The 12,430-nt window shown below is 39.0% G+C and overlaps 1 protein-coding gene across 2 annotated transcripts in view; it reads left to right on the top strand.

Annotated features, from left to right (window-relative positions):
- Positions 1–12,430, top strand: part of LOC149535354 (3'-5'-exoribonuclease family protein) — an 83,183-nt gene that overhangs the window by 32,487 nt on the left and 38,266 nt on the right. Inside the window, exons 3-4 of one of the 2 annotated variants that reach the window (XM_089803707.1) lie at positions 4,979–5,048; positions 5,155–5,260. In XM_089803707.1, the coding sequence (XP_089659833.1) occupies positions 4,979–5,048; positions 5,155–5,260 (176 nt within the window). The remainder of the gene's footprint in view (positions 1–4,978; positions 5,049–5,154; positions 5,261–12,430) is intronic. The other variant, XM_089803708.1, reaches the window with a different exon arrangement.

The raw sequence follows: 12,430 nt of genomic DNA on the forward strand, positions 1-12,430 counted from the left end.
TGATTTGAATTGAATTGCAAAAATTTGCTTTAATAGATTAAAATTGTCTTGAAAATTTTTAAGCTTTTAATGAAATTGGTAATTTAATATTGAAAAATGGCTTTTGGCTAGCGAAAATCCGATTTTAATGATATATTAATTGCTAAATCGTCATTAAATGAAAACATTTAGCATCTCCAAGGCATTATTTACTTTCTTTTTGCAATTTTGGTCTAATTGGCAATTTAAAAAAGTAAATTTCATATTGGCAAAGTTAGTTTTTAGCCAAACATTTAATTGGGGGCCATGTCTTGTGTTCTAATTAATTTATTTTTGCTCCCAAGGTCCCAGTCGGCCAGCTAGGGAGGATGAGCAAGTTGGGTATAAGAGGAAACTCTTTACTCTCATTTCCTCATTCCTCACTCCTCTTTGGTGCTTAGGTGATTTTTGGCTAGGAGCAGATTTTCTCTTCCTTGACCGATTTTCCTAAGATCTACACTCTTCTTGCTTGGTGAATTTTGTGGGAGGCAAATTTTGTGTGAGGCGAATTTTGAGGGAGTTGAATTTTGTGGGAGCCGAAATTTGTGGAAGACAAAATTCTGATCTTCAAGAGGGGCTGTGATTTTCTCCTAGAGATTGGATGATTTTGTTGGTGAAGAAAACAAGTGAAAAAGTCTGATTTTTTTTGGCACATGCATGGGAAATTTCAAGAGCACAAAATTCCGATTTTTTCAGCTAGGGCCTCAAGATTTGCAAAGGGTTTGAAATTCTCGAAGTTTGATCCTAAATTCCAAAAAGAAGATCCGGCTATTGGTAAAGGGTAACTTCAAATCATTTAGAGTTGAAAGGGGTCCTTAAGCTGACTTTCTTCTTTCGTTCTTGTCTAGATATTGTCTCCCTTGGTTCTTCTTGCATTCATTATTCACCACTCAATCATCCTATCATAGGTTGATGAGATGGTGATGTTAGTGCAAGCAAGAATCCTAAGGGAACAAACACTAAGAAAGACAAAGAGGATATGATGCCCAAAACAACTTTCTTCTCGAAAATGAGGTGAATAACCGATACCAATGTCGGTACAGTAAACATGATACAGGTAAAAATCCAAAAAGAGACCCAGCTATTGGTAAAGGGTAACTTCAAATCATTTAGAGTTGAAAGGGGTCCTTTAGCTGATTTCCTTCTTTCGTTCTTGTCTAGATATTGTCTCCCTTGGTTCTTCTTGCATTCATTATCCACCACTTCACCATCCTATCATATGTTGACAAGATGGTAGAGGTTAGTGCAAGCAAGAATCCTAAGGGAACAAACACTAAGAAAGATAGAGGATATGATGCCCAAAACAACTTTAATCTTGAAAATGAGGTGAATAATCGATACCAATGTCGGTATGGTAAATATGATATAGGTAAAGGGCAGACTAAAGGAAAGACAATCCTCCTTGGCAAAGAAGATATATAGAAGGCAGTTGCACAACACAGCCCAAACATCGACACTTCCATTTCAACCATGATGAGCGATGTTGGGATGACACTTGATTTTGAAGACATTAGAGAAGAGGATATGAATGAGACAAGATTTGGATCAAGATTGGATGAGCTAGGAAAGGTTGCTATCAAGAAGAAACATTTGAACACCCTTTCCTCCCTAAATGCTTTCATTGGATTCGCAAAAGAGTATGAGAAGGATCATGAAAAGACACTACAAGCAGCAAACAGCGTGATGAAATTGGCGGAGCTCGAGATAAAGCACACACCTTGTCCTCCCATAGAAGAAGTCAACGAAAGGCTAGCTAAGTTTATTGCGTTAGCTAAAAGAATGAAAGAAAAAGGGAGATTTATATTAGAAGATCATTTGATGTAAGCCCAAGTGGCAATTTCCCTTTCTTCTAGGATAGAACAAGTGTCTAATTCTGATTGGCCACCATTTTGGTGCCTTCTCATTGGTTGCTACTTTTCCACTTTTTTCATTTCTTCATCGACGAGGTGGCATCTTCTCATTGGCCGATGGGGTGGCAACCTTAATTAGGGTTTCTAGGATCCAATCTGGATTGTTGATTTTGCTTTTCATCTCTACCATCGGTTGTAATTTTGGTCTCTATATAAGGCTATTTTGCTTTCATTTGTGAGAGAGTTATGTTGGAGAATTGTTGCCAAAATACTATCAAAATTGTTTTCTATTCATTGTTGTGGCTTGCATGGTGGATATACATGATCATTTTGGTGTATTGCATGGTTCTTCTCATCTCTCAAATTAAAGTAGGATTTCATTTCATGTTGTTAGAGTAGAAGTAGATTGCTAATTGTATGGTGATGTTAGTAGATGTTTGATAGGGATCAATACTAGACCACTAGCATCCTAGCGGCTTGTTGGGAAGCCTTGTGTGGTAAACTAGTTCATTTTCCTTTGAATCATTGCATTTATGGAGGTGGAGCTGCTGGTTAACTTTCATTAGATTCGATCCCTGTCCATTTGCTAATCTTTCCATTCATAGGAGTAGGAGTAGAATAGCGAGTAGTTGAGTAGTCGGATTTCACTCTAAGAAAGTTAGGAAGGTAGAAGTCATTAGAAGCATTATTGTCTCCTCACGCAATCAGCATTATCTGGTGCTACATCCTCCTCCATCACCATCACCATCACCATCACCATCACCATCAACACCATTTGGAACTCATACCATCACCACCATCATCCCACCAAAGGCCCAAGTCATCCTCGAATGAATAGCGTAAGGCTACCTACGTGATTACTAGCGAATCATATCGATAAACTGAGCGAGTATCCACAAGTGTAAGGAACATTGGAGTTATTCTCATATCCCATGAGCATTAACTTTTCAAGAGAGGAATTGTGTGTTTGATACTCCGTATCAGATATTCAATTACTAATATGTTATGTAGTTGTACAAAAACTCACATCAACACCTGCTTGGTAACATCTAGATTTCCCCTTTTAAAGTCAAATAGTATATAAGATTAAATATGGTCTCAATACATATATAATTATAAATATTTATTTATACATTTAAATATAACTAGCAGCTGCGCATTTTTGTACATGCACTGATGAGCCAATAGGAGTTTTGATTTTCAAGAAAGTGATGTGTTTTGTAAAATTAAAAATATTTTATTTGTGGCATGCACAAGAATTAAAAAAATTGTTTTGGAAAAAGCATTATTTACAGTTCCAGTTTATAATTGATTTCCGCACCGTTAGATTTATTGATTTAAAAGATGGGAAGGAAACATGTAAAATTTGAAAGTAATCGGAACTCTTAAAGATTTTTGTCTTTAATGCGTCCGTTCATAGAAAATCCAGGTTGTTAAAGAAATGTCAATCTGTAAAGCAATCAAAATTTTCTGAAGATTAAAGTGTGTAATGAATTCATTTTAAGAAAGGTGAATGTTGAATTTGTGCTGCCATAAAATTAAACTCATTGGAAAGAAGCATAAATACACTTTGACTACTCAATAATCTTAATCTTATTTTTAATCCGAGTGACTTTTCATTTGGGCTATGTATTTTGAATTCAGTTTTTGATAAACAAATGCTTCTTATGTTCATCTGTATTTTTTTGTACCTCTTCTTTGTTTCATTAATGATAGTTCTTAGTCCTCTTATCTCCTTTAAAGCCATAGTTAAATGGCTGTGTTATTTCAGGACTGAATTGGATCAAGGGAATTTGAATGGGCAATAAAACGCGGGAAGAAAATTCTGATTCACATATTGTATCTCTCTTTTGTATCTTTCAAATGACAGGCAAAACTGAAGGACTTTTACCCAACTCTGTCTTCTCAGTGCCTCTTGAGTTGGGTTGTAATTTTTTACTATTTTAATCAATGGCTTTGGCCTCTTGCTTATAAAAAATAAAATAAATTTATAAAACAAAATTAATTTAATATTTAAAAATTATAATTAAAAAAAAGGCTATACAACTTTATCAGCTATAAATAAAATAATGCTGTTGATCACATGATGTGATGTTTACATCGCGTTGTTGTTGTTGTTGATACTAAGGTGGAAATCAGCTTTAGGCTATTGTGATCACAGGCTTTGTGCTCTCATTAAATTAGTGTAAGCTGTTTTGAACCTTCATGTTGATGCTGTTGGTGCTCATGCCAAATGACTTAGTGCTCAGGACTGTGCTCCTGGTCCTCATGGGGCTAGTGTGCTTGTGGACTTTGTGCCCCTAGTGCATTGTTGTGCTTGCGGGTCTGGATTATTTGCTGATGCTATGTGTTCAAGTTGGGGATGAGGTCCCCTGTTTGTGACCCTACCTGGTTTGGGCCAGATTAAAAATTTCCACTTCTAAAAAAAATAAATTTATAATGTATATATATGTATTTTTCATATATAATTTATAATGTATTTCTAAATTTATTATTATAATATGTTTCTGTATGGATGTACCCAAACTTACCCAGCCCCCAATTCTTTATTTTTGCTGGACTAGCATATCCTACCCACGAGTTCGATTTTGGTTTTGATCCTGCAACTTAGCAATGGAGAAGCAATCTTAACGAAGACCTACTCATCACCTGATATAAATATTTATAGAAGTATGACCCTGTATCCCTAATGGATGTGTGCCACACGTAAGCATCTCCAACCTTTTAAATTCATTATAATATTATACGGTAGGTACATAGCCACAGCTGCTAATTATAGTGAGCACATTTGTGCCGAATATTTTTACTTTCCAATATAAGTGTATTTTGCATATAACTTATGATGACTTCTATGAAATTTCAGAAAATTACAATGGCATCTGAGTATTTTGAATTCAAACCCTTCACTATATAATGTGAATAAAAAGTTGAACATTTGCTTTATTAAGTTGTATTCGTTGATTACTTTTGAACCTTGGGTTATTCTGCTATTAAAATGGTGACCATAGCTGTTGGTGTCACTATTGACATATCTTTATAATTTTATTTGTGGCAAGATCTGACATATGAAGCAAACATTGTCTTAATTTCTATTTGTTTTGCAATTTCAGACCATGCTGGCTGCAGTGAAACTGGAAGTGATGACACCTGCAACTGAGGCCCCTGATGAAGGTTGCATTGGTCAGTTTCACTCTAATTTGGAAGCTGTCATATAAATCCTTATCTCAATTTGTTCCAAGAGTCTGGGATAAAACTCTTATTATTGCCCAAGCTCTATTGTGTGCAGTGACAGACTTTCAAATGCCACCTATTTGTTCTCCCCATGTTCGACCAGGCAGATCAGTGGACCTAGCGGCTTCTGTTTCTGAGCAGTTGTCAAATGTCTTTGCAAGGTTTGTATGTTTACTTATATTCTAGTTTCTCAGGGCTTGCCTTATACTATAGGAGAGAACTTTGTTGTCCTAATATTTTCAGTCTACATAGATGCTAAAATCTTAATCACAACCAAGTAGAAAGGTTCTTAATAGCAAGAAGGAATTTTGAGTAAGTATTTCTAATCAAGAGGCAACTGATCTATATATTTTCCTGTTAGACACTCTGCTTTTAAAATCGATTTATTTGGTATTTTTCTAGGATCCAGCATTTGGTTGACCATGGCTTGCATCTTTTTCTCCTTCTTTTGTCATACACGCTGCAGTAGCTAAAGATTAATCTTTCATAAATTGGATTGTTTCTGGTTCCAGATAAATGTACTCTCTTGGTGAATTTACCATATCTAAATGAATTGTTTCTGGTTTCAAATCAATTTCCTTGTAGGGATTTGTATTACAATAATAGATAAGACGTCTATTATTAGTTAATGGTTATCTTGTAAATATCTTTAGCTTTAGTTTGCTTTCGTTTTTTTGCTTTCTTTGGAATAGAATGTCTCTATTCTTTACGATCGTTTCCTAAGAAAACATCGTCTCATTCTTTTGTATAAATTGACCTTTCGGTCTCTGTTATTAACAAGCAAGTATTTACCAATTACCTCGTAATATGGTATCAGAGCCTGTTTCTTAATTTTTTCGGAAATTATAATTTCTTTTCCAAAATTATCAAAGCTAATTTTCGAAATTATTCTGTGATTCTTGTTTTCTAAAAAAAAAACCCTCAGATTTTCGACTTGGGTTTTTTGATTTTTTTTAGAAATTCATTTGTAAAAAAAAAAATCCAAGTTTCAGCCAGGTCTTTTTTCTGAAAAATCGTAATATTCTATTTAGGTTTTTTTTCCTCCAATTCGCGACCTGCAAATCGCGTCCGATTTGTTGTTGGAAACTCGCGATTTCTTGGCGGAGGGGCTCGGCCTTGCTATAAAACACGATTCTCTGCAGATCGTGGTCACTCTGAAAATCGTGGTCGTTTGACATTTGTTTTACAGCTCTGCGTTTTTAAAAAAAAAACTACGACTCCTGCCATATCTGCCAATCGTTTGGCGGTCAAACACGACTTTTTTAGCTCCATCTCAGTCTGTCATCGTGCTCTGGGAAGCAAATTCGACCATTTTTTTCAAGAAATTTGCCATTTTTTGATCTCCAATCCGACGGCTAGGGTTTTGTTCGAAACCCTAATTTTTGGGGTCGAAAAATATTTTGTTTTCAAATTCTTGGTGGGTTTTTCGAGAGCTCAACTGGGTTGTCGTCCGTTTTTTCTGGGTGCCTTGATTTTTGAGCCAGCGGATCCAAAAAACGATAGGAGATTCCTTCTGGGTTTTTCGAGCTCTCTTCTGGGTCTTCCGTATTTTTGCCTCGAAGAACGTGCCTTCACAGATTTTCACAGTTTTTAATTGAAAAACGTGCCATGGCATCTCTGACAAATATTCTGCTCGAGCATAATTCCAAATTCAATGGTCGCAATTATGGAATCTGGAAGCAGCGCATCATCGCAATCTTCGAATATCGAAACACCGATCAACTTGTTTTGGGTGTTAAGCAGCGTCCGACTTCTCCGGGTCCTGATCAAGATACATGGGATCTAAACAATCGAGAGGCAGTAATGCTTCTCAAACTATCCGTAGTTGATGACCAGCTTTCTCAGATTCCATCCGGCAAGATAGCGGCCGAAATTTGGACACATCTCAAAGGTCTTCATGAGACTTTCGACAAGAGCAGAGCCTTCTTTATGAAAAACACTCTGTTTTCTATTGTCATGGATGAGCGCACCTCGCTCCAGGCACACCTGAATCGGATTCTGGAAATCCGTGATCAGTTACTTGCCATCGGTCGCAAGATGGAGGAAGAGGATATTGTGGTAATCACTCTTCGGAGTTTACCAAATTCCTATGAGCATTTTATCGAGACTCTCAACATCACATCTACTGGTGTTGATCTAAAGTTCACTGATCTCTGCACCTGTTGCTTCAGCAAGATCGGTGGAAACAACAGTTCGGTAGCAGCTCCAGTTCCACCTCCACTGAGCAAGCCTTTGTTGCGAAATCCTTTCAGAAGGATAAGGGCAAGTTTTAGCAACCATCTCAGTAGAAGTCTTCTGCTCCAGCATCCGATGGTACCAAAAAGAAGAACAATCTATGCAACTATTGCCACAAGTATGGTCACATGAAGGTTGCATGTCGGAAATGCTTAGCTGCCCAGTCTAAGCAATCAGGTTCGCAACCCAAAGCGAACAGTGCAGAGCACACTGAACAGGCGGAATCTGCCTTTTACGCCTTCATGGCTAAAAGACCCGCAGATCATGTGCAGTCATCTGCCTGGTACATTGATTCAGGTGCCTCTTGACATTTCACTCACCGCAGAGACTGGTTTACTGACTACCAGCCTTATTCAGATTCTGTTATCTTTGGTGGTGGAGAAGAGTACACGGTTGTTGGTAAAGGCAACATTCAAATTCAGTCTGTTGGGAGGAAGCTCATATTCCTTGATGTGTACTACGTTCCAGGGATGGAACTAAATCTACTCTCGGTCAATCAGTTGCTGCGACATTCTCCACACTTGGCAGTCACCTTCAGTTCACATCAGTGCACCATCACTGATCGGGCGACTAAGTCTACTGTTGCAGTTGGTCTTGAGGATCATGGTCTTTTTAGACTTACTGATTCTGGTGATTCTCAGGACTTAGCTATGGCTGCTCGGCGATCTTCCATCAGCACACTTTGGCATCAGCGATATGGGCACTTAAATGTGCATTATCTCTCACAACTTGCTCGGGATGAGCTTGTTCTTGGTTTGCCAGAGATTCAAACCCAACACCTTGGAGTTTGTGACGCATGTCAGGCTGGGAAGCAACATCGCACACCTTTCCCCAGTGGCGATTCTTGGCGAGCTTCTCAAGTACTTCAGCTTATTCATGTTGATATCTGCGGCCCTATGGCCACTCCTTCTGTTCTTGGGTATAGGTATTTTTTGTTGTTTGTAGATGATTTCAGTAGAAAAATGTGGGTGTATTTCCTTAAAAAGAAATCCGATGCATTTACTGTATTTCAGAAGTTTAAACCCTTAGTTGAAAAAGAGTCTGGGAAATCTATTATTACTCTTAGATTAGACAATGGGGGGGAATTTTGTTCTAGTGTTTTCTCCAGCTTCTTGGATACACATGGCATCCAACGCCAGTTCACCACACCCCACACGCCACAACAGAACAGTGTAGTTGAACATCAGAACAGGACAATCACCGAGATGGCTCGTTCCATGCTCGAATGTAGACATGTTCTGAAGCGTTTTTGGGCAGAAGCAGTTAACACTGCAGTTTATCTGTTGAACCGGTCACCCACAGTGACGGTCAAAGGTAAAACTCCGAAAGAGGCCTGGTCAGGTGGCAAGCCCAGAATCAGTCACCTGAAGGTTTTAGGCTCTCTTGCTTTTGTTTGGATCCCTGATGCTTCACGCACCAAGTTGGATGCCAAGAGTCAGAAACTGATGCTTGCTGGATATAGCAGTCTTCACAAAGCCTACCGCCTTATTGATGTTGAGACATCTCGTCTCATATACAGCCGCGCTGTAGTCTTTGATGAGCAGCGAGGACCATTCATGCCTGTTTCTCCTGTTCCTGATCCAGCAGACCAGCCTATGCAGGTTCATGATTTGGGAGTTCGCCTTCCATTAGGTCCACCTGATGGGAGGGCTCCAGTAGCTCCTATAGCTCCAGTCCTGCTAGTGATACCTGTATAGACACCTCCGGCTTCTCCTGCAGGATCACCTCGTTTTGAAGATGCTTCACCTGAGTTTGATCCAGATTCTTCTGATGAGGATCCTGCTGATCAAGCATCTGCTAGTACTACTGTTGGTAATTCTCCTCTCCGGCCTAAGTGGTGGGCTAAGACACTTGCTGATCTTCATTATGATGAGCTCATTGATGGGAGAACTGCTCGGAAAAAGAGCAAAACTACAGATTCTGTTAACTTTGCTCTTATGGCCAACATTCACAGTGTGTTTGAACCTCAAACATATTCCGAGGCTAAAGGAATTCCAGAGTGGGAATAGGCCATGCAATCTGAACACTAGAGCCTGCTGAAGAACAACACTTGGGTCTTTTTTGATTTTCCCCCAGGGAAGAAACCCATTAGCTGCAAATGGGTCTACAAAATCAAATACAAATCAGATGGTACTTTGGATAAGTACAAAGCTCGTTTAGTGGCAAAGGGCTTTTCTCAGCGTTAGGGCATTGATTATGAGGAGACCTTTGCTCCTACTGCAAAGATGAGCACCATTAGATTAGTCCTAGCCATGGCAGCACAGTTTGGCTGGAAGGTCCATCAGATGGACGTAAAGAGTGCTTTCCTGAATGGTGATCTCCATGAAGAGGTCTACATGATGCAACCTCCTGGTTTCAAGGTTGCTGGTAAAGACCATCAGGTTCTCAGATTGGTAAAAGCTCTCTATGGTTTGAAGCAGGCCCCTCGGGCATGGTACATCAAGATTGATATGTACCTCAGTGATCAAGGCTTCAAGAGGAGTTCTTCAGACTCAAATCTGTACATCAAGACTACTGACAGTGACATCATCCTTCTGGTTATCTATGTGGATGATTTGATCATCACTGGCAGTTCGGCATCTTTGATTCAGGGAATCAAACAACACTTATGCCAGTCTTTTGATATGACTGACCTTGGGCTCATGCATTATTGCTTAGGTGTTGAAGTTTGGCAACAGTCTTTTGGTATATTCATCTCTCAGTCCAAATATGCCAGGGCCTTGTTAGACAAATTCCGAATGCAGGATTGCAAACCTGCATCTACACCTATGGAGAAAGGTCTCAAGTTATCAGCCAAGTCTGATTCTCTTTCTGTTGATGATACTACGTATAGGCAACTAGTAGGCAACCTCATCTACCTATCTGCTACTAGGCCTGATATCAGCTTTGTAGTCAGCTATATTTCACGCTTTATGACAGCTCCTAAGGCTGATCATTGGATGGCAGCAAAGCGTGTGCTTCGTTATGTGAAGGGCACTTCTGATTATGGACTTCTGTATTCTCGGAGTTCTAATCCTAAACTTAGTGGGTTCACAGATTCAGATTGGGCAGGCTCTGTTGATGATAAAAAGTCAACATCCGGATATGTGTTTAGTTTGGGATCCGGTGCAGTCACATGGACCAGCAAGAAGCAACAGGCAGTTTCTCTCTCTTCTACAAAGGCTGAATACAGAGGGACTGTTAAGGTAGGATGTAAAGCTATTTGGCTTCGTCGGATGCTTGGGGATATGCAGATGTCACCAGCAGGACCGACTACTCTGTTTGTTGATAATGAAGGTGTTATCAAGTTAGCACGGAATCCAGTCTTCCATGAACGAACCAAGCATGTGGATGTTCATTGTCATTACATACGACAGCTGGTTGAAGACGGGACTATAGATCTGCAGTATGTTCCTACCACAGATCAGACTGCAAACATTCTCACCAAGCCTCTTGGTCCTGATAAGTTTGTCAAATTTCGAGGACAGCTTGGTGTGTTAGATAGATTAACCATTAAGGGAGGGTATCAAAATAATAGATAAGACGTCTATTATTAGTTAATGGTTATCTTGTAAATATCTTTAGCTTTAGTTTGCTTTCTTTTTTTGCTTTCTCTGGAATAGAATGTTTCTATTCTTTACGATCGTTTCCTAAGGAAACATCGTCTCATTCTTTTGTATAAATTGACCTTTCGGTCTCTGTTATTAACAAGCAAGTATTTACCAATTACCTCGTAATAATTTGTTAGTCTTTGTGGTGAAAATTCGTTATTTGTAACATGTGTTCTCAACTATAACATAGATAATGTAATCCCACTTGGTATTGGTGGAGTGAATTTCAGAGATTATGTAAGGAAAGAGGTGAATGTTCACCACCCCCAATGTCATGACCCTCCAAACTAGTGTTAGAATCCCTTAATATATGTAGACAACATTATTTATTAACAATAAACTGGACAATAACAAGGGGCCAACCAAGGGTAAAATAGCAATTTAACATAAGGACCAACCAAGTGTAAAATATAGCAATTTAACATAAGGACCAACCAAGACTGAAGGGTATATCGTAATACCCAGCCAAGGAACCCTGAAAACGTAGAATATAACATGCACTGATCTCTCTCTCTCTCTCTCTCTCTCTCTCTCTCTCTCTCTCTCTCTCTCTCCTTGTGCGCGTGTTTATAATTAACAATGCATAAGCAATAATACAATAACAATGATCATGTCATGATTGTGCACAAGTGGAAGTCTTCACTCACTTCCAAGGGTTCCAAGACAACCCCAAACACACACTTGGAGTAGGGTACACATGTCTCTCTCTCTCTCCGCGCGCGTGTATAGTTAACAATGCATAAGCAATAATACAATAACAATGATCATGTCGTGATTGTGCACAGGTGGAAGTCTTCACACACCTCCAAGGGTTCCAAGACAACCCCAAACACACACTTGGAACAGGGTACATACATTTCCTAAGACGTGTAATACGGTCTTAGATGTTGTCGAACGAGCTACAAGAGCCTAAGTAGGACAATAACTCACACCTTCAAATAGAGGAGAGGTCACCTCCTAACCACCTAAAAGAGAATCATTGTAAGGATCAATAATAATGTGTTCCTAGATGATTAAGCATGCAATGTTCATTTACTAGGCTATAAAACTATCTAGGAATCCATAAGGAATCAAGCACCAGTTGCTCGACTTACAAAACTAAGCTAGACAATTAATTAAAAGTGTAGAAGCCAAGGTAGGCTGAGTGTCAAACCATACAGGCATTGATTGGCAAATGCAAACACCGATCCATGTCTTATTCCAAAGTGGTGGAGATGCCAAAGATCATAGATGTTGGTTTATTGAATGTAGACGCTGATCTAAAGTTTAGAGATTTTTCGAGACAAATAAGTGTCAAATTAGTTGCTTGAAGATGCCATTCTATATTTGCAGGAGCCTATCAATGTAGATGCCAAAAAGTAGGCGCAGGCACAGATCTGTAAGCTTCTCCCAAAACTTAGAAAAATTTACCAAAATCCTATGTCAACCAACGTATTACAAAAGTACAACTAGCTCCACATTGGGGAGTCGTGTATACACATAATCAAGGCTAAAATCACTATATAA

Source organism: Cupressus sempervirens, chromosome 10, assembly GCF_028749045.1.
Source record: "Cupressus sempervirens isolate cs-2001-9-10 chromosome 10, ASM2874904v1, whole genome shotgun sequence".
Taxonomy (NCBI): domain Eukaryota; kingdom Viridiplantae; phylum Streptophyta; class Pinopsida; order Cupressales; family Cupressaceae; genus Cupressus; species Cupressus sempervirens.